The sequence below is a fragment of the Pseudorca crassidens genome, chromosome 2 (genome assembly GCF_039906515.1).
Source record: "Pseudorca crassidens isolate mPseCra1 chromosome 2, mPseCra1.hap1, whole genome shotgun sequence".
NCBI classification, from domain to species: Eukaryota; Metazoa; Chordata; class Mammalia; order Artiodactyla; family Delphinidae; genus Pseudorca; species Pseudorca crassidens.
Window position 1 is genome coordinate 142,509,981 of NC_090297.1, and position 21,856 is coordinate 142,531,836.

At 46.4% G+C, this 21,856-nt stretch overlaps 1 protein-coding gene across 3 annotated transcripts in view; it reads right to left on the minus strand.

Annotated features, from left to right (window-relative positions):
• The window catches only part of SMYD2 (SET and MYND domain containing 2), a 50,675-nt gene that overhangs the window by 2,782 nt on the left and 26,037 nt on the right, over nucleotides 1-21,856 (minus strand). For 2 of the 3 annotated variants that reach the window (XM_067728968.1, XM_067728969.1), the window contains exons 3-10: nucleotides 17,291-17,401; nucleotides 14,853-14,913; nucleotides 13,990-14,114; nucleotides 8,880-8,947; nucleotides 6,195-6,297; nucleotides 3,821-3,931; nucleotides 3,019-3,139; nucleotides 1,703-1,877 (exon numbers count right to left, since the gene is read on the minus strand). In XM_067728968.1, the coding sequence (XP_067585069.1) occupies nucleotides 1,703-1,877; nucleotides 3,019-3,139; nucleotides 3,821-3,931; nucleotides 6,195-6,297; nucleotides 8,880-8,947; nucleotides 13,990-14,114; nucleotides 14,853-14,913; nucleotides 17,291-17,401 (875 nt within the window). The remainder of the gene's footprint in view (nucleotides 1-1,702; nucleotides 1,878-3,018; nucleotides 3,140-3,820; nucleotides 3,932-6,194; nucleotides 6,298-8,879; nucleotides 8,948-13,989; nucleotides 14,115-14,852; nucleotides 14,914-17,290; nucleotides 17,402-21,856) is intronic. The other variant, XM_067728970.1, reaches the window with a different exon arrangement.

Sequence of the window (21,856 nt, forward strand, 5' to 3'; positions counted from 1 at the left end):
TAGGTGCGGGCATCGCAGGGCATTGGGAAAATTCCCTCTTTATGAGGACAATAGGCCTATCCCCTCATATTAAAAAGACAGTGTACTTAAAGATACAAACATACCAATGTCTCAAGACCTCGGCTTTCTGTCACACTCTATGATATCAGTTGGTTTGGCAAAATTATAAGCTCTCTGAAGTCAGGTACACACTTCCTACTTCTTCTAGATATTCCTTCTCTATTGCCCAGGAGAAGGCTTTGTAGACAGCGGTATTCTCGCTGGTTTTAACTGAAGGCTGACTGATGGGGCCTGCCTAGGAAGGAGCCATCTCCCTAGGAACAGAGACCAGGAGGCAGCTGGTGTGTGTGTGTGTGTGTGTGTGTGTGTGTGTGTGTGTGTGTGTGTGTGTGTGAACACACGTGTGTGTGTTCAAGGTGTTTATTTACAGGCTGGTCTGTTCTACCTGCTCTATCCTCAAAGTCCATCCAAAAGAGACACATTCTAGCTGTATTCCTAGGCAGCGGGCAGCTTGCTGCCCAGAGAGATCCCTAGAGCCAGCAACCAAGAGAAGGCCAGGGCTGGGCCCCCCGGAAGAGCTCCCTAAGCTAACAGAGGGTCCAGCACAGCAAGCCCTGCTGGGAGAGCAACCACAAAGCCAACATTCACTCTCATTCTCTGTCTCTCTCCCTACAGATCTACAGAGGGAAGTGTACATGGCCCAGAGGACTTCCTCACCCACCTCAGGAAGAAGGACAGGCTTTGAGATTATCCCTAAAGTATCAAATTCTGTTTCCAGGAGCAGATTTTAGGAGCTGGCTTCCCCCATGGGCTCCCCCTGCTGGCTAATCAGGGCACTGTGAGGTAAGTGGAGGGCCGACTGGGCAGTGGAAATTCAGACTGGACATAAACTTTACAGTCCCCAATCTTAGAACTTGAAGAAGTACTGAGTGCTTCTCAAAAGCCCTCAGGGTGTTTCTGGAACACAGAGATTTCAAGTCCAATACCCAGAGATTCTGATCCACTTGGTCTTGGAGAGGACCCTGTAAATGCATAATGTAAATGTGTTTTAACAGATGCCCCAGTGATCTGATCTAGGCCAGCCAGGCCCTGAAGTGGCTACTCGGAACCTCCTTCTGTCACCCACTTTAAAGTTTACTAACCCTCTCAACATGGAAACTTGCCCATGGTTAACATTCATTATCACTACAAGTTAAAATCCAACTTATTTTATTCAAATCTAGGGGAGGGTATTAAATAACCACAGACAACACACCAGTCCCAGAGTTTCCCCATTTGCAAAACTGATGCTGCACCTGAAAAAAGCAAAAGAAGGGGATAGAAAACCACTAATGGATTACTAAGTGCCATCTAACTTGGAAGGCATGGGAGGGGAACGAAACAAACCAGTGGCTTTTGAATACTGGTCTGAATTAACTACTGTGGACGGAGTACCCTGGACGGTTCCTGGGAGGGATCCTGCCCCAGCACCCGCTGCGTCACCTCAGTCTGCCTCCCTGGGTGCCTCTTCCGGGTGGTGGAGGGCACAGGCCGGGCCCAGCGGAAGCACCCTGTGCCTGCACCTCCAGATGTGTACAGAGGACAGGAAGCTGCTCCTGGCATGCTCCAACATGATAGCGTCAAGACAGAAGAGCCAAGGGACCATTCTAAATCACCCACTTCCATTCTGTGCTAAGATGACGGGAAGCGCCACTGCAATCACCTGTAGGGCTGGATGATTTTCTGTCCGTACCGCAGGGCTCCCTCCCAGTCCTGCATGTACAAGCAGACGCCCATGGCCTGGTACATCATGTGCAGCATGTACACGTTACTGTCCTCAAACACACAGCTCATCTTCTCCTGGCTGAGCTCGCAGATCTCCAGCAGCTCACTAGGGGGTGCTCTAGAGTCAAGGACAGGACAGGCCTGGCAGATCAGCTAGGAGGCTTCCCAAGGCCCCAGGGGCAAGGAGTTGCTATTTTGTTCGCTCCACCTCTAGCTTCACCCTCCGAAAAAGTAAATTACAGGAAGCCCGGCAAAAGTGAAAGGAGTCCTATTTTTCTGGAAGAAAAAGACTAGGAGAAACTGGAGACCTCAGCTGTTAAACACGAAGAATTTTAGCCACAGGGAACAGAGCCTCCTTTCAGCTGTAAACAATATTGATTAGAATCAAAAATCTTCAATTTTCTAGTTAAATTTAAATCCTCACCCAAGCTGAGAATTTTCGCTAAAGTTCTTAAGGAAAAAGTCCCCACCATGGGAACGTTCTTTTTTACACTCAGAAAAAAATGTGTCTTTCTCCAATTTCCTGTCACTGGTTTTCTTTCTTTCTTCAGTACGAATCTAATGCCTTTTCAACACCCAAGAAAATGCTATACCACAGCGGTTAAGAATATGGATTGTGGGCTTCCCTGGTGGCGCAGTGGTTGAGAGTCCGCCTGCCGATGCAGGGGACACGGGTTCGTGCCCCGGTCTGGGAAGATCCCACATGCCGCGGAGCCGCTGGGCCCGTGAGCAATGGCCACTGAGCCTGCGCGTCCGGAGCCTGTGCTCTGCAACGGGAGAGACCACAGCAGTGAGAGGCCCGCGTACCACAAAAAAAAAAAAAAAAGAATGTGGATTGTGCTAGCAGACCTGGGGCAAAACCTGGCTCTGCCCAGGTGAACTGTGTCCCTTGGGCAAATTACTTGCTATCTATGAGCCTGTTTCCATCTGTTACACAGCAAAACCCTTGGTGAGGTGCCTTGCCCAAAGGAAGATACCCAGTCAGTGAGGGTCTTCAAGGAACAGTTCTGCAGTTTTAGACAATCAAAGTCTTCCACAAGGATGCGCTCCTGAGCAAACTAGTCAAAGAGGAGAAACAGATGAGGTCAACATCATGGTAGTTGACTCCAAGGGATGGATGGCGAGTAAGTCTTTAAACATTTACCAGGACATATCCTTCCTCCAATATTCAGAATCTGAAACGCGTTCTCCCCCCGTTCCCCGTGCCCAACTCCCCAACAGCCCCTGTAAGGGAGGGCTGGTTGTAAAGGATATATTTGTAGTGCTTGGCCCGCCGGAACTCCTCAATGACATTGCGTGCATATCTGACCATGTCACGGATGGCTTCTGCCTTTGGGGGATCATTGAGCTTCCGGATTTCCACCTTGGCCTTATCCTGAGGAAAATGTCCACAGGTTACTTCCCACGGAAACCATACTGATGGGGAGACCTCTCCAATAGCACGTTTTCCCATGCAGAGGTAGAGGCCTACCCATTCTAAAGTTACAGAAGAATGAAAGGGAATCAGGCAGGGGATCTAAGAGAAGTTCAATACTCATTGCTTTTTTACAAAAAAACAAAAATATTAATTTTCTAGACCCTCCTTATCGGGGCAAGACACCGAGAATATGTTTGCTGTGGGCAGATATGTGTGTTCAGACATCTATGAAATCAAGAGAATAGAATAAGGAGGGGTGGCACTGACAAAATAATTTGCCCAATGCCAGAGAAAATTCTTCAGATTCTGGTGAATAGGTGGGAAAGCTTGAAAATGTTTCTCATGTGCTTTTTCCCTTCCCTCTCTTTTGAGCAGCCATTTCTTTTCAAGACATAGCAATGTGGCAAATCCTTCTCTTATCTGAACAATGTGATGGAAATGTTTTAATCAGCTGCGAGAATCAGGTTTGAACAAAGATCTGGTCTAACTGGATTCCCCCGGGCTACGCTAGTGAGGCGGTTTAAAGCCTCAAAAATACGACAGGAGGAGATGCCCCAAGTCAGACAGGGGCGCTCACTTGGCACAGAGGCCCTGAGAGAGAGAGCACAGTCAGCACTTGTGCTGGGTCGGGGAGTTTACCTTGTCTTTGGTGGTGCACTCCTGGCACTCACAGGTGAAGAAATAAGAATCTCTTAACCGGTCATTCCTATCTTCTGTTGGGTACAGGAGGTCAATGTAGCTGGTAAAAACCTAAGGGGGTCCAAAACGTTGATGTTGCAGATTGCTACAGGCCAACTCACGCCTCATCCTGCCTGTCGCTCTGCAAACATTCCTGATGGTGACCTTGCAGGGACAGGAGGGCCAGAGCTCAGGATACAGTCTTTTACCTTAACACACTGAATTCCTCAAACCGAGCGCCTGCTAGTGGTGGTGAAGAGAAAGGGCTTCTCTACCCACCTCCTACAGAATCAAGGAATCCCTAAAACGGTAATTTGGAAGGTTGAGAGCATCCCGCTTCCTTCCTCCCCAGAGAGCAAGCTGTGAATCTGGTCCAGCGGTAGATGCCCCTGTCTTGTGTATAGAAGCAAAGGCCACGATGGGCAAAGAGCCTACTCATCCTTGGGATTGGCCCTGCACTATCTCTTCCTGGTCTTTGTTTAGCCTCTTTGATCTCACATCCCGGGACGGCCTAGATGCACTGCTGGGTGGGTGCAGGGGGAACATGAACACACACACGGTGTGTGTCCCTTTATCCTGCCATCAGCTGGCAATGGACCAGGAAGCTCGGCTCAGCAGGCCGGGACAGGTCAGCACAGGGAGGATGCAGCTCCTAGGCCACCAGCAAGCTGCTGCCTTACCCAGCCGGGCCAGAGAACTTGGAAAAGTCATACCTTTGGGCTCGTCAAGTTCTCCCGTCCTTGCTTTTTTCTAACGGGCTCTATAACTGAGACTTGCAGCATATGGAGGAGGCCGGCATTTAACTGTCCATTATCGACTCACTGGGATGGCACTCGCTGCTCATCCCACACCATCAGGCAAACGTCTGACTGAACAGATGGATGTCCCAAAGCCGTCACTGTGCCAGTAACCTCGGGCACTGGCAGGCAGGCGAGGGTGGGGGACCCACACAGGCTAGGTGCTTGCAGGTGCCCTGAGCTCTCCCCAGTGCACCGGGCAGTAACAGAGACCCTGTGGCTCATCTGACACCCCAGGGAGTGGCTTTTTCCCCTTTGTAGGGCAGGTAACCCCCAAAACAGTGATTTGCCCAAAAGGAGGAGATTGCATTTCTGATCTGTGACAGCAGGAGGGCAAAACAACAGGAGCGAGCCTCGCCCTGCCCCAGTGGCCAGAGCCTGCCTCATCTCTTTGAAATGACTGATGGGCACATGGTGCAACAGACAGAAGGGCCCAGAAGATGGCGACAAAGGCCGCTCGTGGCCCAGACACAGCCAGTCCAGGTGACAAACTGCTCCAGGCAGCCCCAAGCACGGGTCCTGGTGACTTAGGTTCCTACTGACTGCAATCGGCTGTTTTAACAAAAGAGGCACAGGGCAGCCTCCACAAGACATTCGGAAACCAAGACACCCTGACTCAAAACAAGATGCCTTCCTCAGGACGAATTCCACAAAGGGTGGAAAGTCTGATTTGTACCTGGGGCGTGGGGCTCCCAGTTTAGCTGTGGGTTAGTTAACAAGGTCCAGAGAAACCGAGGCCCATATCATGTCATACACTAATCATGATATTTAAAACATTCTAAATATCCAGACATGCAACTTAAAAAATAGCATTAGAGATTATTTAAACTGAAATGTATCTAAAGTGCGTGATTACATTCCCTAAAAATTCATGTGTCTTGCTAGGGATATTAAGATTTACTTTAAAAAAGTATAGCATACATCTGGCAAGGCCTGGCCAGCGTTCTCAATGCACCTGACAGGGTAGTCATGGACCCACAGCACAGGAAAGGAGAAGGGAATCGCTGACCAGATTCGCTCCATATCCCTAAGTTAGGGAGGGAAGCTAATGGTGGCCCTTGGCCACAGACTGCCTCTACCTGTCCCATCAAGTGTGTACACCTGGCCATCTGCATTCCATTCCTAGAAAGTGAACCTTCCCATGTTCAGATGTGGAACTGATACGACATGAACCGTTGATGTCATTTCGAGTTGTAACTTGTTAGCTACTGCTGGGTTGCTTTTCTCTTTGCGGGCCGGGGGGGAACAGGCCAAAATTCATGAATCAAAAATAAACTCAAACCCAATTATTTGGAAATGGGAATACACACACTCTAAGATTGCATTTTGCTCATTTTGGCAGTTTCGTTTTTCTATAAATCTCTGTGAGGAACCTTACTCGAATCTATTCTTCCCTGGTTTCTTTTTTTGGCCACAGATGGACATGGCGAGCGCCAAATGGAAGCTGAAAGTTTGGATCAAGCCGCAGGTCTGACCCTGAACCCTGGAGGGACTGAGGATGGTACCCACCACACGGCTGCCCTCAGCCACGCACTCACCTCTTCTCCAGGGTGGATTTCCTGTACAGCTCTGACTTCTGCCAGGGTCCCCTTGTAGGTCACAATGACATTGGGGCAACAGCTATGATTCATCAGTGCAACACTGTCGATGAGAAGAGAAAAACCCTATGTTCTCAGGAAGGCAGACAGACTGTTCAGGTAACTCCTTGGCCACTTACTTGCTAAGTTACAGAAACTGGATCTTTGTAGGACATTAAAAAAATCTAACAGCTGGCCATCAGAGTCTAAGAGGTTGTCGTGCATGCATTTATGACAATTATCTAACGTCTTAAATTTGAACAGTACTGAAAAGTGAAATCTGCCATTCAGAACAGTGATTTCTAAGCCAAAAGCAAAACCAAAAACCGCCCCCCAACAACGATAAAGACAGCAACAACAACAAATTCCTTCCTGTTAGATGCAGGACTCAAAACTCAACACCTACAGTGAGCAGCTCCTCCACTGGACACTGTACAAGACAAATGGGCTGTCACTGCCAAGCAGCTTTTTATATCAGAGGACGATTTCTAACATGCTGTCTTCAGATGCTGAGAAATCGGCACCGCGGGAGATGCCGGCTTCCTGAGTGAGGGTGTGTGATTCCCTGAGAGACCTGGAGGAGCCCATCTGAGGCTCTGCACCTCAATTTCCTCATCTGGAAAATTGGGACATTGCTGCTCCGGCTGCTTGCGGTCTGCTTTACAGGGACGGCGAGGACAGAGAGAGTCGCCTATGTGAGGGCTTTGAGCTTTCTGATTATATCAAGGTCAAAGTTCTGAGAACAGAAATTTCTAAACTACAGGGGAAAAGTGCTTGATCTCTGAAAATGCTGCCTTGGAAATCACAATGCTGATATGATTTCTGCCAAAGGGAATGTTTCCCTCCAATTAAAACTGCCTGGATCCAAACTGGGGCTCAGATGGGCACTCACATCCCGGTGCATCCTGGCTCTGGTGGCCGGTGTGACTCGCCTGACCCTCAGTGACCAAAACCCCTTCTCCTGTTTGCTCCATGAACACAAAAAAGCAAGGGGGCTGGAGAGCCTGATGCAGAGGAGCTGCCCCCGGATCGTCGTGTACCAGGGGAGCGGCTGCTAGAGGTCTGGGTGAAGGGGGTGGCTGCCATGGGCAGGGCCATGCAGCGGCTTCCCTGTCTTGTCCGTGGGGAGGGTCACCTCCACCCTGCTTCCCAGCAAGTCATGCACAGGGTATCAGGCCCTAGGAAATCTGATAAAGAAAGGCACCAGAGGTTGTTCTTAGTGGAAGAGCAGGTTTGTAGAACCATTTTGCAAAAGTATTAAGTAACTCATTTCAAGACAGACTCCTGGCCATCTTTCTCATGAAGGTGGGGGAGCTGCCCGAAGGCAGGACACCTATCACAGCTCATGCTCTTGGTACCGCCGTTCTCTGGGCAACTGCTGGACAGGGGGAAACCTCAAGCACCACCACTCTTAGCCTTGCTTTCCATCTTTCACATACCAAGAGCAGACATTCCAGAGCTCATTTCAGGGCTGAAGATGTCAAGATGAGCCTCTAAAGAGGGTCTAATCAGCTTTCTCCTCTTTTTCTCCTTCCTTTTCCCAAGGGCAAAGGTCCCAAAGAATCTTTCCCCAAACCACTTCTTTCCTCACCATCAGAATTCAAACTGCAGACGACACCGTTTTGGCCACAGAAACAGTAATACTACGGGAATAAACTTTTTGTTTCTCTGGTTCAAGAAAGCCTGTGACAGCTGATCAGGGGACATGGACCTGAACAGATTTTTCTCTGTCTTTCAGACCCGTACGATGCACAGAGCTGGGCAGCAACAGACAGACATGTAGGGCTCACGTGCCATCCACGGCCAAAGCATGGGTGTTAAGGGTTTCCTGCAATTGCTTCAACCTAGAGGCAGGGGCTCCTGTAGTTTATATTAAGCAACATCACTTTAGATGAAACTAATCTACAGTGTGGAGGAACTCAAGACAGGGGATGCAGGAAGGGCTCCTTTGCTCCATCTGTGAAGCCAGGGCTTGATGTCAGGGGACTGACGCATTTGGAGACCATCCTGTCCATCAAATAGATAATGGCAAAGCCATGCTTGGCAGTCCATTACAATCAGAGCTATAATGATCTCCGTTGCTCAACTGGTTGGCCTTTCTTGAATTACCTGAGTATTCCTAACATAAAGAAAAATCCTATCGTTCTTTGGAATTTTTCCCTAGTTCACTACTTTAGCATATTCTCCCTCCAAGATGTGCTGTTTCTATACTGGTATTTTTCAAAAAGGACAGATGAACAAGAAGCTTACACAGTCTCTACGTAAGCCTACAGCCAATTCTTGGCAATTAATGTTTTCCTTTGAGTGGAAGAAACCCAAAGATTCCCAGAACCACAGATATGCAAAAGGCAAATTTCTCAGCGGGGCCTGGGCTGTTCCTTCTATGCACACTCTAAAACGTTCTTGAATAACAACTCTCTACCTAGCAGGACTTACCAAGCAACTGTTGTCTTAACTACTACCTTCAGATCCTTAAATGCAGGGGAAATATTTTGAAATCTGGCATAATTAAAAAGGGGACTTAATTCACTTGGAGTTTCATGTGTGCCACATGCAGTTTAGGGAGGTTATTTAAAAATCAAAAAAAAAATTCAAATTAGTGATAAATAAGTAAAAAGAAAAAAAAGGAAGTCACACTCAGCCTACTCAGGAAATACTGCTGATCCCAAATGAGAAAGTTCTTCATCTTCAATTGTGAAGCCATTACAGTTAACCTGTAGTGAGAAAGGAGGGGGAGAGAGAAAGAAAAAAAAAAAAAAATGAGCTAAAGCTTCTCTCTGGATAGAAATCATTTCTTTAATTTTGACCTTTAACAAATTAACTAGGAAGATGTTTGGTTTAGTGATTTGAAAACCTTTCTTTTGGCCGAGATATCTTATGTTCAAACACAGCTTACAGCTCAGTCTCATGTGTGAACAAATAGAAGCAGAACTGTCGGGGCTGATGCACCCTTAGTCTAGCCCACCTGCCCACCTGCCCATGGTAGCCCAAGAGTACAACGAACCACTAAGGCTCTAAGGACTGAAGTCTGCAGATCTGCACGGGAGTCAGGACATCTGCACTCTGATCCTAATTATGCCACAGACCCGGGGTGGGATCTTAAGCCCATCACTGTGTTCCTCTGCCCTCGGTTTTCCTCCATTAAAAAAAGGAGTCACTTAACCTGGTACCTAGCTCATTAGGTGAGGCGGCAAATAGCCTTTACATAGCTAATCTAACTGCTGTCCATCCCCTTGAGAGGCAGGGGGACCAAGGCCCTGAAGCTACTTGGGACTGAGAATGTTCCTTCCTGCCTCAGCCACATCAACTACTGGCCACTTGTTCATCTTTGAGAAGAAATATTACATTGAACATCACCAAGGCAGCTCTCAACATCCTGGAAGTCTAATTTAGAGCTCAGAGCTGAAAATAAGGACTATGCTTCCCCAGTTCAGGCTGTTTCATAAACTCACTCTTTCCACAGACATCCACCGAGGAACCCTTATATGTTGGGCACTGTGCAGAGAAGGGAGAACGGGCCAAAATCTGTGCTCTCCAGGAACACCCAGGCTCCTGGGAGACGGTTAATTCGGTGGGTATTTTTCATTTGGATCTAAAACTTCACAACTGGAAGGGGACTCGGTCGCTTTACTTTTCAGATGATGAAAATAAGGTCAGAGAGGGGCAGTGACTCACCCAAAGCCAGTGGCAAAGGCTGGGAGCCCTGCTCTCCCTCACAGCTATGAGGCGTCTGTGAAGCCTGCATGCTGAATGATTTCACCCCGTGAGCTGCAGCCAGGCTCCTTCCTACCAGACACACCACATTGGCGCCTTTCAGGCCAATGGATGGGCTTTTTAAAACTAGCACCCACCAAGCACTCACTCTGGGCTAGGCACTGGGCTGGGCGCTGCATATTTACCCTCTCATAAATCCATACTACTACTCTGGCATAACCCATTTTACAGATGGGGAAACTGAGGTTCAGGGAAGTCAATGATTAAGTGACTTGTTCAAGGCCATATAAGTAGCAAGGGGCAGAACAGGAGTCAAAATTCAAACTAGACATTCTGACGGCAAAGCCATCAGAAACACAAGTATTTCTTTTCACTGTACCATGCTTCTTCTAAAACTGTTCTGATCTCTGATTCTTAATGTTGCAATTTTACTTAAAATTGAAGGGCCAGTGTCAAAGGCTTGGAAATCTTGGTACATAGAGAAGTAAAGGCTCTGACGGGTTTGACTTGCAGTTTTTACAATTCAACACATTTACGATCAGTATTTACAGTTTTCAACATAAAAAGAGATGACTGTAGGCTAGGAGAACAATATACAGTTTTTGAAATCCTGAGGCGTTGGGCATTTTTATGTAGAAGACTGAGCATACTATTTTTTGTGCCAGCTTCAGGTACTCTAACCTATTCTGTCATCAGGACATTAACCAACTATCATTAATCAGTGACCATCAACCAACATTAAGAGGAAATCAGCACCTTCATTCATTCAACAAAATTTACTGGAGCATGAACTATGCGTCCTGCACCATACTAGGAACTGAATGATCTATACCCAGTCTCAGACTGGAAACAAACATGCCTCAGCAGTGGCTGGTCACCCACAGGATGACAACAAACATCTGCGAAGTGGAAGAATGAATGAGAGAATTTAGCAATTTGACAACTGATCTAGGGACCGACAGCTCTTGACTAGCTTTGGGAGGTCGGGCAAGGAGACTTGCCCCTTTGCTTCGTAATCTCTTCCTCTTCGAGGTTCTCAGCTGGACTGTCTATGACTCCAAATGCTTTCAGGCTTCAACGTTGCACGACCACTGGTCGGCTTTATTCCCTCTGCCGCCCTCCTCTCACTGTGGAGGAGACAGTGTGTTTCTTCATTGCAAAGGACGGCTCCTGTGAGCACAAGTGTCATCACTGTTCCTTTCTGGGAGGTGGTACTGGTGTTTAAGCCAACTTGCATAGCAATTTGCCTGCTAGCTTTCCCTCCCTTCTGAAATATCCCTAGGGAAGAAAAGTGAATTTGCCTGTTAAGAAACATGCATGGGCCATCATCCTTTTTTTTCCAAGTCAAGTCAGGCGTTAAGTGCCTTACTGAAGCTATTCTCATAATCAGCATTTAGACTAGATGTAGGCTGCACACCAAAAATACATTTCCCAACCATGCATATGTTCCCGGTGATTAAAATGCACCTCAGCGCTGCCGAAGGAGTGCAGTCACCTTCTGCTGCCAGCTGCTGCTGGGCCACGAGTTAACCCACAACACCCTCCCATGAACCAGAGAGAGGAAAGGGCTCAGAGGCTGGAAGAGCAGACATGCAGCTGAGGGCTGAAAGGCAGGACCAGAAGGCGGCATGGGGCTGGAACAGCACTTTCCAGTTTTGCTTTAAGGTTGCCTTTGAGGGTACTGAATGTCCCTTTTCCAATTTATATATGGAGAAAAGATATGTATGTGTGCGTGTATGTGCACCCATGTGTACACACACGATCTCAGAGTGGATATTATGATCTGTTAAGTATAAAATCTTTCAAGGAATTAATTACCTATAGTTATATATGTGTGTGTGTGCATGTGTGTATATATATATATCTGTATCTATCTCCTGGATTTTCTGAGTCAGCCCAAATTTCAAGGACTCTGAGTCATTTTCAGCACAAATATATTTCTGCTTGTGACACCAAGTGCCTTGATTTTTGGTAACTATGGTCCCATATCTACTATGTCAACACTGAGAAGTCCCATCAGCATGCATTACTGTGTTGGAAAAAAAGTTGTTTTTTCCACAGCTTGAAGTGAAAAGATACCTATATTTATTTCATCTCTCCTGCTTTCTCACAGAACCATGCCTCATCTAATCCAGGAAAGAAGTCATGTATCTAGCTTTTTAAAAAATGTAAGAGAAATCAATTCCTCCACTTTGTACTGTCACCCAAATCCACTGTCTTAGGATGCTTAGAGAAATACGCTGTAATAATCCCAGGATCATATAATGAAATCAGGAAGGTTCTTCATCATGCCTATTAACACTCATAACTTGAGCCCATTTTTTCTTTTACCGAGAACAGCATTTTTTTCTGATTGTGACAGTCACACAATAGAAATACATCCACATAAACATAAAGTCTATCAAGGAACTCATCCAACTGTTCACAGTGTTTCTCACAGAGGGGTTGAAGTAGGTGAATGAAGTGGTGATGACTCACTTCTTTCTTGATATGTGCAGTTTTTAAAGTGGGAGAACTAGGTGCTTTTCATCTTTTCTTCTTTTTAGTATTTTCTTAAGTTATCCATGCTCATTGTAGAAAATCCAGAAAAATCATCCAACAAAAAAGCAAAAATTTTCCACAACTCAGGAGATAACCAACAGTGAACTTCCATTTCAACTTTTTTTTTTACATAAGTAAATTTTCATATTACACATTCCCCTGCTCTTACACTTAATGGTTTTATCATCAGCATTTTTCACATCTTCAGATATTCTTTGAAATGTAATTTATAAAGGCTAAATAACCTTCCATCGTAAGGCTACGCCAAAATTTATTTACCAAACTCCTACTGCTGACCATTTATAATATGTACTTCCTTTTTTTTTCTCTTGTTTTCACTTTTCTTTTTTTTTTTTTTTTGGGTTTTAAAAAGAACCACGCAATCAACAATTTGCATGTCAATTTCTGTCCATAATCTCTGACTACTTCCTTAGGCTAGATCCCTAAAAATGGAATTAGTGGGTCAAGGGGTATATAGGCGATGCTTACTCTGTCCTAAGATGAAAATGTGTAAGTATCTACCAAGCTCTTTTATCCATCTAGGCACTGAAGGCTCTGGCAGGGAAATGTAACTACTTGTGCCCACAGAGCAGTATTCTAGTACCTCTCTTTCTGGGAAGGTCACCTTCAGCTACACGTTCAGCTTGGAGGGGAAAACGCAAGGGTATGTTAGGGAGAGAAATCCGATCTGGTAAGTCATGCTAGGAAGAGCCACCCTCACAGTAACAGAAGACTGATGCAGCCAGACTGTGTTCGGCCAAAGGGTGCCGGCTGCACTGTCTTTTGTGTCCTAGCCATGCCCAACGGAGCCTCGGCCTTTCCAAATGGCTGGTTTGGCAACCAGCCTCAGCGCCTTTAAGTTGCTCTTGTCTAGAAGCCTCTTTAATTTTTTTTTTTTTTTATCATATCTGATTTTGGTAAACCTAGGCTCCCCTAAATAGGACTTCTTAGCAACCATCAGGAAAGGCTTCCTGTACGTAGACCCACTTGGGCTCCTCTCTGTGGTGACTGTCCTTCCTGGGGCCGTCTGTATTTGCCTCAATTTATCCATACAGTGTTGGTAGGAGTACAAAAACAAAACAAAACAAAAACAACCAACCAAAAGAAGCCCACTACCGTCAGAAGGGAAGGTTTAAGAGAAGAGTAAAATTTCATGTTGGAACCTCAAATGGTCTTTTCTATTCCAAGAGCTTCCAGCATGCCATGGTACTGGGGCACTGGCAACTCCCCTGTTTTCATAAACCCTTCCTGCAGCAAGAGGCAGAGGTTAGGGCGAGTTTCCTATGTGCCACCATCAGTGAGGGCCAGCACAGACAGGACCCTGATCTGCTCAAGGACACCCAGCCAGGCGATGCAAAACAGGGCCCAACAGGTCAAGCACCACGTTGCCAAGTAGATGCCATCATTCTACTTTCGTTCATCTTCACCGACCACGTGCTGGGGAGAGGGACTCAGGCAGGGAAAGGTTAGACTAAGTGTCACTTGATGCTCGCATTCTTACCTGTGCGAAGAGAACTACCAGGCTATGGTTGTCAGGGAACTCAAGGTGCTTGGAGTAAAAGTGATGGAGAGCAGCAATGTCACTCTGAATCAAACCTTTCTTCTCATTGTCTAATTTATCCAGATCTGTGGATAAAGCATCATTCAGCTGGTAGAAAACTCTGGATTTCTAGCTATATCCTTTTATTGGGATCATGTTCAAGTGTGTTAAACTCTGGAGTCTAGCTATATCCTGTAAATGGCATGAAGTGGAAGAAAAAACTACGTGGAGCCCCAGGAAATATACCTCCTCCTCATTTGGTCTAACGGATAAACCCTAGGGCAAGAAAAGCGTGCCATTTCTTTCTTCTCTTCCTCTGACAACTGGAAGTCACTCAGGACAGGGAATTTCAACTGACCATTAGCAACAAGGTCAGGAATGAGTGGCGATGACCGATAACTAGCTTGGCCAAGTCAAGGGCCCCCCGATTGGCCCTGGAGTCTATGTCATGATCGAGAAAGTGGACAGCCCCTGATTTAATGCCTTTCCGTAAGGACATCAGCTGTTTACAGGACTGCAATTCAGCAAAGATCCAAAAAATACTCAGCATGCCAGGAGAGCCAGCAGGAGATAGAGTAATGTAACAATTCATCCTGTAAGTTCCTACTTCCCCTTAATTATTTCCTAGCAGGTCCTGGCAACTCAGAAAAAAAAAAAGTTATATTCATTTTTCAAAACAGCACACAAGTCAAAATAAAAACTGGTAATTGTGAAATCCCCACGACCACTAAGAATCCGGCTATCTCTTCCTTTCCTCAATCCCGTCTAATTCACAGATAATGTGTGGGTAAGATAACTCCTCAGCCAGTCACAGGGAGACTTACGTGATTCAAACTCCTTCACGGCTAACAATTTCTCTGAAGGTGTTCTCTCTGGGTGGATTTTCTAGTAATTGGGGAAGAAATCACACAGACAGATTTCAACACCTAGTGCAAAAAACAGTGCTTTCACTTGTACATCAACATGAAGAAAAAGGCAATAGTTCTGAATGAAGTAAAGAGCGCCAGCCAAGGAGTCTGCCATTTGGGCTCTGAGAGCTTTTGCCTAACATCCAAATCCAAAGGACTCTTTTGAAAAGCTTTTAAAAGCACCTGCCACGTTCCTAACACCCTGATAATGCTATGCACACAGTAGGCTCAAAAATGCTTGTTATGGGAAAGAACGGTGGCTAGAAAACAACTTTTTAGGTCCCTGACTTAAAAGGACCGAGTCTACAGATGAACCATCCCATTTATTATTTCTCCTTCTAAAAAGGAACAAAATCAAACCCCCATCCATTTTACACTTTCTTTAAGCATAAGCTAAAATGATCTCAAATTCCAGGTTTTAAAAAGAACACTTTCGGTTGTATCCGTGAGCCCAGATTCACTTGAAACGTGTTGCCGGCTTTGTTCTAGACACCCCAAGAGGAGCTGACAATAGTAAACCCGCCAGGCTTTGAGAACATGAATAAACCTGGTGTTGACAAGAGTTCAAACGCAGAGCTCAAGAGCTGGCCCAAGGCCGTGTCTTTGTAATCAGGCTATTCAACTTGGGTATACAGGTGGTCCAGCCGGGCGCTCTCACCTCCCTAGTTAGCATGCTACGCTTCCCCTTGGTAGTTGGGTAGCCTGTCTCCCCGAATCCTTTGCAAGTGACTAGAATACAAATGGTCTGGTTTTTTAATCATCAAGTCCTATAGGGATGAAAAGATGGCCAGGTAACTTTTCATTTAATAGACTATTAGTCATAGTAGTAATTATAATAAAAGTTGAATGAAACTGGTATAAACTCATCATAGCTTTCAGACTACCCTCCTGGTGCCAAAACATTTCAATAGTTCTTTTTTAGAGCGGAAATCTTCCCATTCACAGGATCCATTTCTATAAGATTAGTAAGTCATTTTGCCTGGGAAAACTTCATTCAGAAAGGGCACCGGCTCCTTCTGAATTCTTAACCACCACAATTTCAGTAACGTCAGGCGGTGGGGCTGGGGGGGAACCAGCAGACTGGTCACCCAATCCTCCCAAGATGCTTACAGATCAAATCGGATGGCTTCCTTACCCTGACACCTCACCCAGTCACACCGTTTTCTTTCTCCTACCCTTGCCTTCCGACCAAGTACTTGGCATATATTTAAAGAGGACACTTAGTAAGGACCCAAAAGTTAACCTCCTCCAGCAAAAAAGCATTCTGATTTTTCGGTCTCACTCGACAGGCCAGCCTTGATGCCTGTGGTTACCCTGAGCCAGCGAAGGCGCATGTCTGCAAGCACCTGACCCAGGCTGAACATAACAGAAGCGTGACTTCAGAGGTCAGAAATGTCCTCCTGTCTACGATGCCGAGGAGCCTGACTTGGTCTGGGGACAGATATGAGCTGGTGAGGATCACATTTGGTTTCGATGAAGGAAAAACCGAAGTTTTAAATGGAGGGAGGTGGGGTGGGGGAAGACAGAAAGAAGAGGCAGATGAAATTTCAGCTTAAAAGAGTTACAGTACAGAGGCCCTGCCCCCAGCTTGTCACTAGCTCCGTGGACATACACCTTCTAAGCTCCGTGCGGCCCATTTCATCGTGTCACAAGGACAAGTCCTACGGCATTTCCCGCCCCTCCTGTCAAGATCGGGCGTCTTATTTACATGCAATCAATAAGGCCTGAGCAAACTGGGGGTCAGGACCACCAGCCCCGGCTTCATCTTTGGAGGAAACCGTTGATGGCTGTCTTCATCCCCACCCTCCTCCCCTCTCCCCTTGCCTCGATGTCTACGTTTCCGCTCCTTTTCTTTCTCCTCTCCTTGCACATGCCATGCTGGCTGTTCTACCCCAAGGCAGGGCGAATAACGAGAAGGAGAGGAGCAGGACCCAGCACAGGACAGGGGCGGAGGGCGGGGGGAGCAGAGTGCACTCTGTGTCTGGGGAAAGACGGGAATAGTGCAAAGCTTCGAAGGCCGGTCTGCTTCCCTAGGACGCTCTGATTATTGTCAGTCAGGTTTTCACGCCCTGAAAGGCCGTATTTTTCTATGTAAACCTGTCTCATAAAAAGCTCAGAATTTAGTAACTGTGGCTACGTTCCTGGCCTGGGGTAAGTGACATCCTAGCTGCACAGGTCAAACAAACCAACTCACACGTGCAGCATTGTTCCCAACCCCATCCATATGGATGTGACTGGAAATGGGGTCCCAGGACACTTAACGAGAGATGATCACCATGGGTCACTCACTCATCTTTCTGACCTTTAAGAAAAATAAAAATAAAACACACTTGAACATGATCCCAATTCCTCACCTGTTTGGCCAGAATCCGTGCAGTTAGCCTTACAGTCTCTGAGGGATTCCAGTTTTCCCCCAAAACAACCATGGGAGAACATTCCAGCTTGTGCATGGGCCAATCTTCTCTCTGGGAAAGTGAAAAAACAATTATTACACACACACACACACACACACACACATACACACATGTACTGCAATAAAGTTCGAGAAGAGAGGATGCAATAAGTCCTACTAAGGTCAAGTGAAATATGTTTCCTTTTGGAAAACACGATGATGCTCACAAAAGCTAGAGATGAAAACATCCTTTAAGATAGTTGTGGCTATATAACCTTGACTCAGGCCTGGCCAAGGTTGTTGGCAAGAGAAAATCTGCTTTGTGTTGTTCCCTCAAGCATCTGGTGCCCCTCATCATTCCAAACAACCCACACACCTTTCCATTATCTGTGGTCGCTGTCAAGGCACAGGGGCGAGTGACTTTGGCATTAGCCATTGGTTTGGCTCTGCTACCTACGGTTCTGTGCTGGCTCTGTTCTCACTTCAGAGCAAATAACCAAGAAGTGACACACACAGCACCTGGTCTGTGTGTGTCTACACAGACACAGCACAGCACCCTTTTACAGGTGATAAGAACAAGACACAAATGAGGGCTTTGTCGAGGGCCCTCTAAGAGTCTGGCCGGGGCAACTCCTGGGAATATTTAGGAACACAGACTTCCTGTAGAGTCATTTGATAAAAGAGGAAAACTGTACTCCTTTCTATCACTTGTCTTGAAGCTTTCTGCCCCAGGTTGGGGGGTAAAGGGCGTGTGCTCACTCCTGGAAGGGTGGAGATGCCCCCTTCGAGAGGGGAAGGCTGAGGAAGTAGGAGGACATGGGTGCCGTGGAGGAAGGCTCTGAGCACTGGGCATAAAGAATGATGCCGGCGTCAGTGACAGGGTTACTGTGGGGTGACTGGGAACTGCCTGGACCACATGAGCTCCAATAAAAGCCCACCGCGGTGGCGTGATGGGGCTGAGAGGCTGTGGGAGAGGACTCAGTGGGAGTCTGCAGACACTCTTTGTCGCAACGGAACTGGGTATCGTCGTGTTCTCCCCTCCGCCTTTCCTGCCTCAGAAAATGGCAAGTCTGATGGTTCAGGTGCTCAGGCCAGAACCCTGGAGTCCTCCTGGCTGCCTCTCTTCTCTCCCTCCCACTCCACATTCATCTCCCTGGCAAATCCATCCTGTCTGCCTGCAGAATACAGCTAGCCTTTGATTACTTCTTGCCTCACCACCACCCCCACCTTTCTACTGGGTGTGCAGACCCGACACCTCGCCCCGTGGCTACCTGGACACCTGCTTCTGCCTCCAGAGAGCAGCCAGAGTAATTGATTCTGCAAAGCACAACTCAGATCCTGCCTTTTCTCAGCTTAGCACCTTCTAATGACTTCTCACCTCAGAGCAAAAGGCCAAGACTTAAAGATGACCCGTGAGGCTACCCGTGGTAGGAGCCCCCCCTCCCCCGCTTCCATTACTCTGAGCTCATCACCACCACCATGCTCCCTCACCTCACTCCATGCTGGCCACCACGTCTCCTTGCTGCTCCTTGAACAGACCACGCTTGCTCCTGCCAGGAGATCTTTGGCACTTGCGGTATTTCCTGGCTAGACGCCTCTTCCCCTAGACATCCACCTTGCTCCCTCCCTCCTCCGCGTCTCTGCTCCGATGCCCCTTTTCAAGGTACCTGCCACGAATACTCTGTCAAGACCAGCACTCTCCCCAACACTCTCCCTTTCCTTGCTTTTATGTTTCTTCTTAGTACCTCTCACCACCTGACATATTACACACTGATTAGTTGTTTGGTTTACTATGTCTCCCTCCCGCTCCCACTAAAATAAAGGACCTTATTAGTCTGTTTTGTGTACGCCTGTTACCCCAGAACCTAGAACAGTGCCTGGTGTTTACTAGGCGCTTAATAAAGTTGCTGAATGAATGAAGATGTCTCCCTCCCCTCCCCCATGCCAAATACAGGAAAGACACGATGTCACAATGATTTAAGGCAGCCCGTGGCACAGACCCTTGGCTCAAGTTCTGTGCCAAGATGTTCTGCAGAGTTAAATAACACCATGCCAAATATAACTAAGAACAGGGGGAGAAAGAAATGACAAGATATGCACAAGGGAGAAGAGGATCTGTTTTTAGCCAAAGCCTAAAATGAGAGCACGGTGATGAGGCAATGTGGTAGGAACAGGTGGGTCTAGCTCCCAGCCGACAAAACAGCTCCCTCCCCAAATGCAAGGCAAAAAGGGAAACTCAAAGAGGGCTTCAAGCCTGGCCTTGGGATATCCAAGGGGCGTGAGCACCACCAGCTGGGGCAGATGGATAACTGGCAACTAGGAACACACACGTGTCCACTATGACCCCAGGAACGCTAATACAAGGTCTCCGCAGGGCCTTGAAGATGTTAGTTTTCTGAACTGTAGGTGGTGTCTTTCGGTGTTTAACAATGAGCTCCTGGGAGAAATAAGTTTAATACTAACATTTCTTAATATGACTTACATATTATTAATAGAATTAATGTCAAATTAATGTGAATAAAAAGTAACATACAATGTAGACACGTATTGATGTTAATGTCTTCAAAGGGAAGGGAACCTAACTACAGGGCACGGTCTGGAGGCGAGCAGAGTGCTGTGAAGTAAGAGGACACTGGTTTGGGGCTCGGGGAGACCTGCATTCTCACCCCCCGCTCTTCAGCGAAGCAGCTATGTGACACCAGGCAAGCCTCTTAATCCCTCTGCATCCATACCCTTGGCTGTAAATAACATGATCCCTAAGTTATTTAGCAGGTCCAGAATTCTGAGTCTATGATTTTATGCTTTCCAACAGTGATAATCAGACACAAAAGCTTGAAGACTACCAACAAATATAGGACCTTCAAATGGGATAATTAGGCATTCATGCAACCCACCACAAAGGGTCATTGTGGGGATCCAGCAAATAAGCTAACCCACAAGAAGCATTCAGACCAGCGCCTGGCACACACTGCGCTCTCAACAAACGCTGGTAATTGTTCATTTACTGGTTCTTTCATTCATCCAATAAGCCCTCGACTGGCCGTAGAGGCAGAGGTGGGAGATGGAGTCTTTGACTTCAGGTAGTTTACGACTATATCCGAACACAAGGTAAAAGTAAGAGCACCTCGAATGTGATACAGCCCCACACAGAGCAGTTAAATCAGAGAGCTGGGTAAATCCAAGGATGCGCAGAATCATGTAAGTTTCATCAAGGGAAATTTACTAGGTAATAAGAAGTTTTCACTTTCTGTCAGAAGGTGGAAATGACAGAGATGTGCCACAATGTCACTACTCGGTTTTAATTCTTTTTTTTTTTTTTCGGTTTTAATTCTTAAAAAAAAAAAGCTGTGGTGGGGAGAAGAACATCTGGTAGAAATGTCAGATAGGTTCTGAGCATATCCTGATATAATCTGCCCCTAGGTTCTGAGCATATCCTGATATAATCTGCCCCAATTTTGCCCATAAGAAATTATAAACAATCAGATTGGACAAAATTGAAACAAAAAATTAAGCTAAGCTGATGGATAGGAATAAGTCTTATCAATTAACAGCGCTTTATTTGTGTTTTGTTTTGTTTTTTAGTACTGGCAGTTTCACTGTACACAGAATGATTTTGCAACCCTTTATGCTTTTAAAAAGACATTTTTGCCCGTTTTTCCAAAACTTTCTCTACTAGTTTTCTTCAAAATTCAAGCTCTTCCTCCTTGCCTGATTGCAATCTTTATAAAATTTTATGCAAACTCAAATGGATCCCATTTCCCAGGAAAGTAATATACAAATAAATGCACAGGAAGGATTCAGAAAGACACATGCCAAAGTGTTACTAGTGATTTTCTCTGGAAGGATAAAATTATGAAGTATGGCTACTCTTTCTGTTCTTCTTTCAGTCTTTACTTTCTGATGTTTCTATATTGAGCACAGATTATTCTGTGCTCAATAAATCTGAACAATTCACTATCATAAAAGTAAGATAGGGGGCTTCCCTGGTGGCGCAGTGGTTGGGAGTCCGCCTGCCGATGCAGGGGACACGGGTTCGTGCCCCAGTCCAGGAAGATCCCACATGCCGCGGAGCGGCTGGGCCCGTGAGCCACGGCCGCTGAGCCTGCGCGTCCGGAGCCTGTGCTCCGCAGCGGGAGAGGCCACGACAGTGAGAGGCCCGCGTACCGCAAAAAAAATAAAAATAAAAAAAAAATAAAATAAAAATAAAAGTAAGATAGGGAATATTTTGGTACACTTTTTAAACTTCTAGTTCATTTTTCAGCCAATGCAGTAACAGCTCTGCATGACTTTCCTTTTTGCGCATGGACAAAAATGCTTAAAGATGCGTAAAGAGCGTTGCAAAATTGTTTCATGGTACACCGGCACTTCCAACACTGGAAGAAAAGAGTGCTTGTTATGTCATCCAGTTTTCTGCTGAGCAAGCGATATATTGCTTCCCTGCGTAAGAAGACCGGATTCTTATTGTGACGTCCCCTTTTCTAACTCTCGTATTTGGTGTTTCTCTCGTTCTAATGGGGCTTTCAATCTA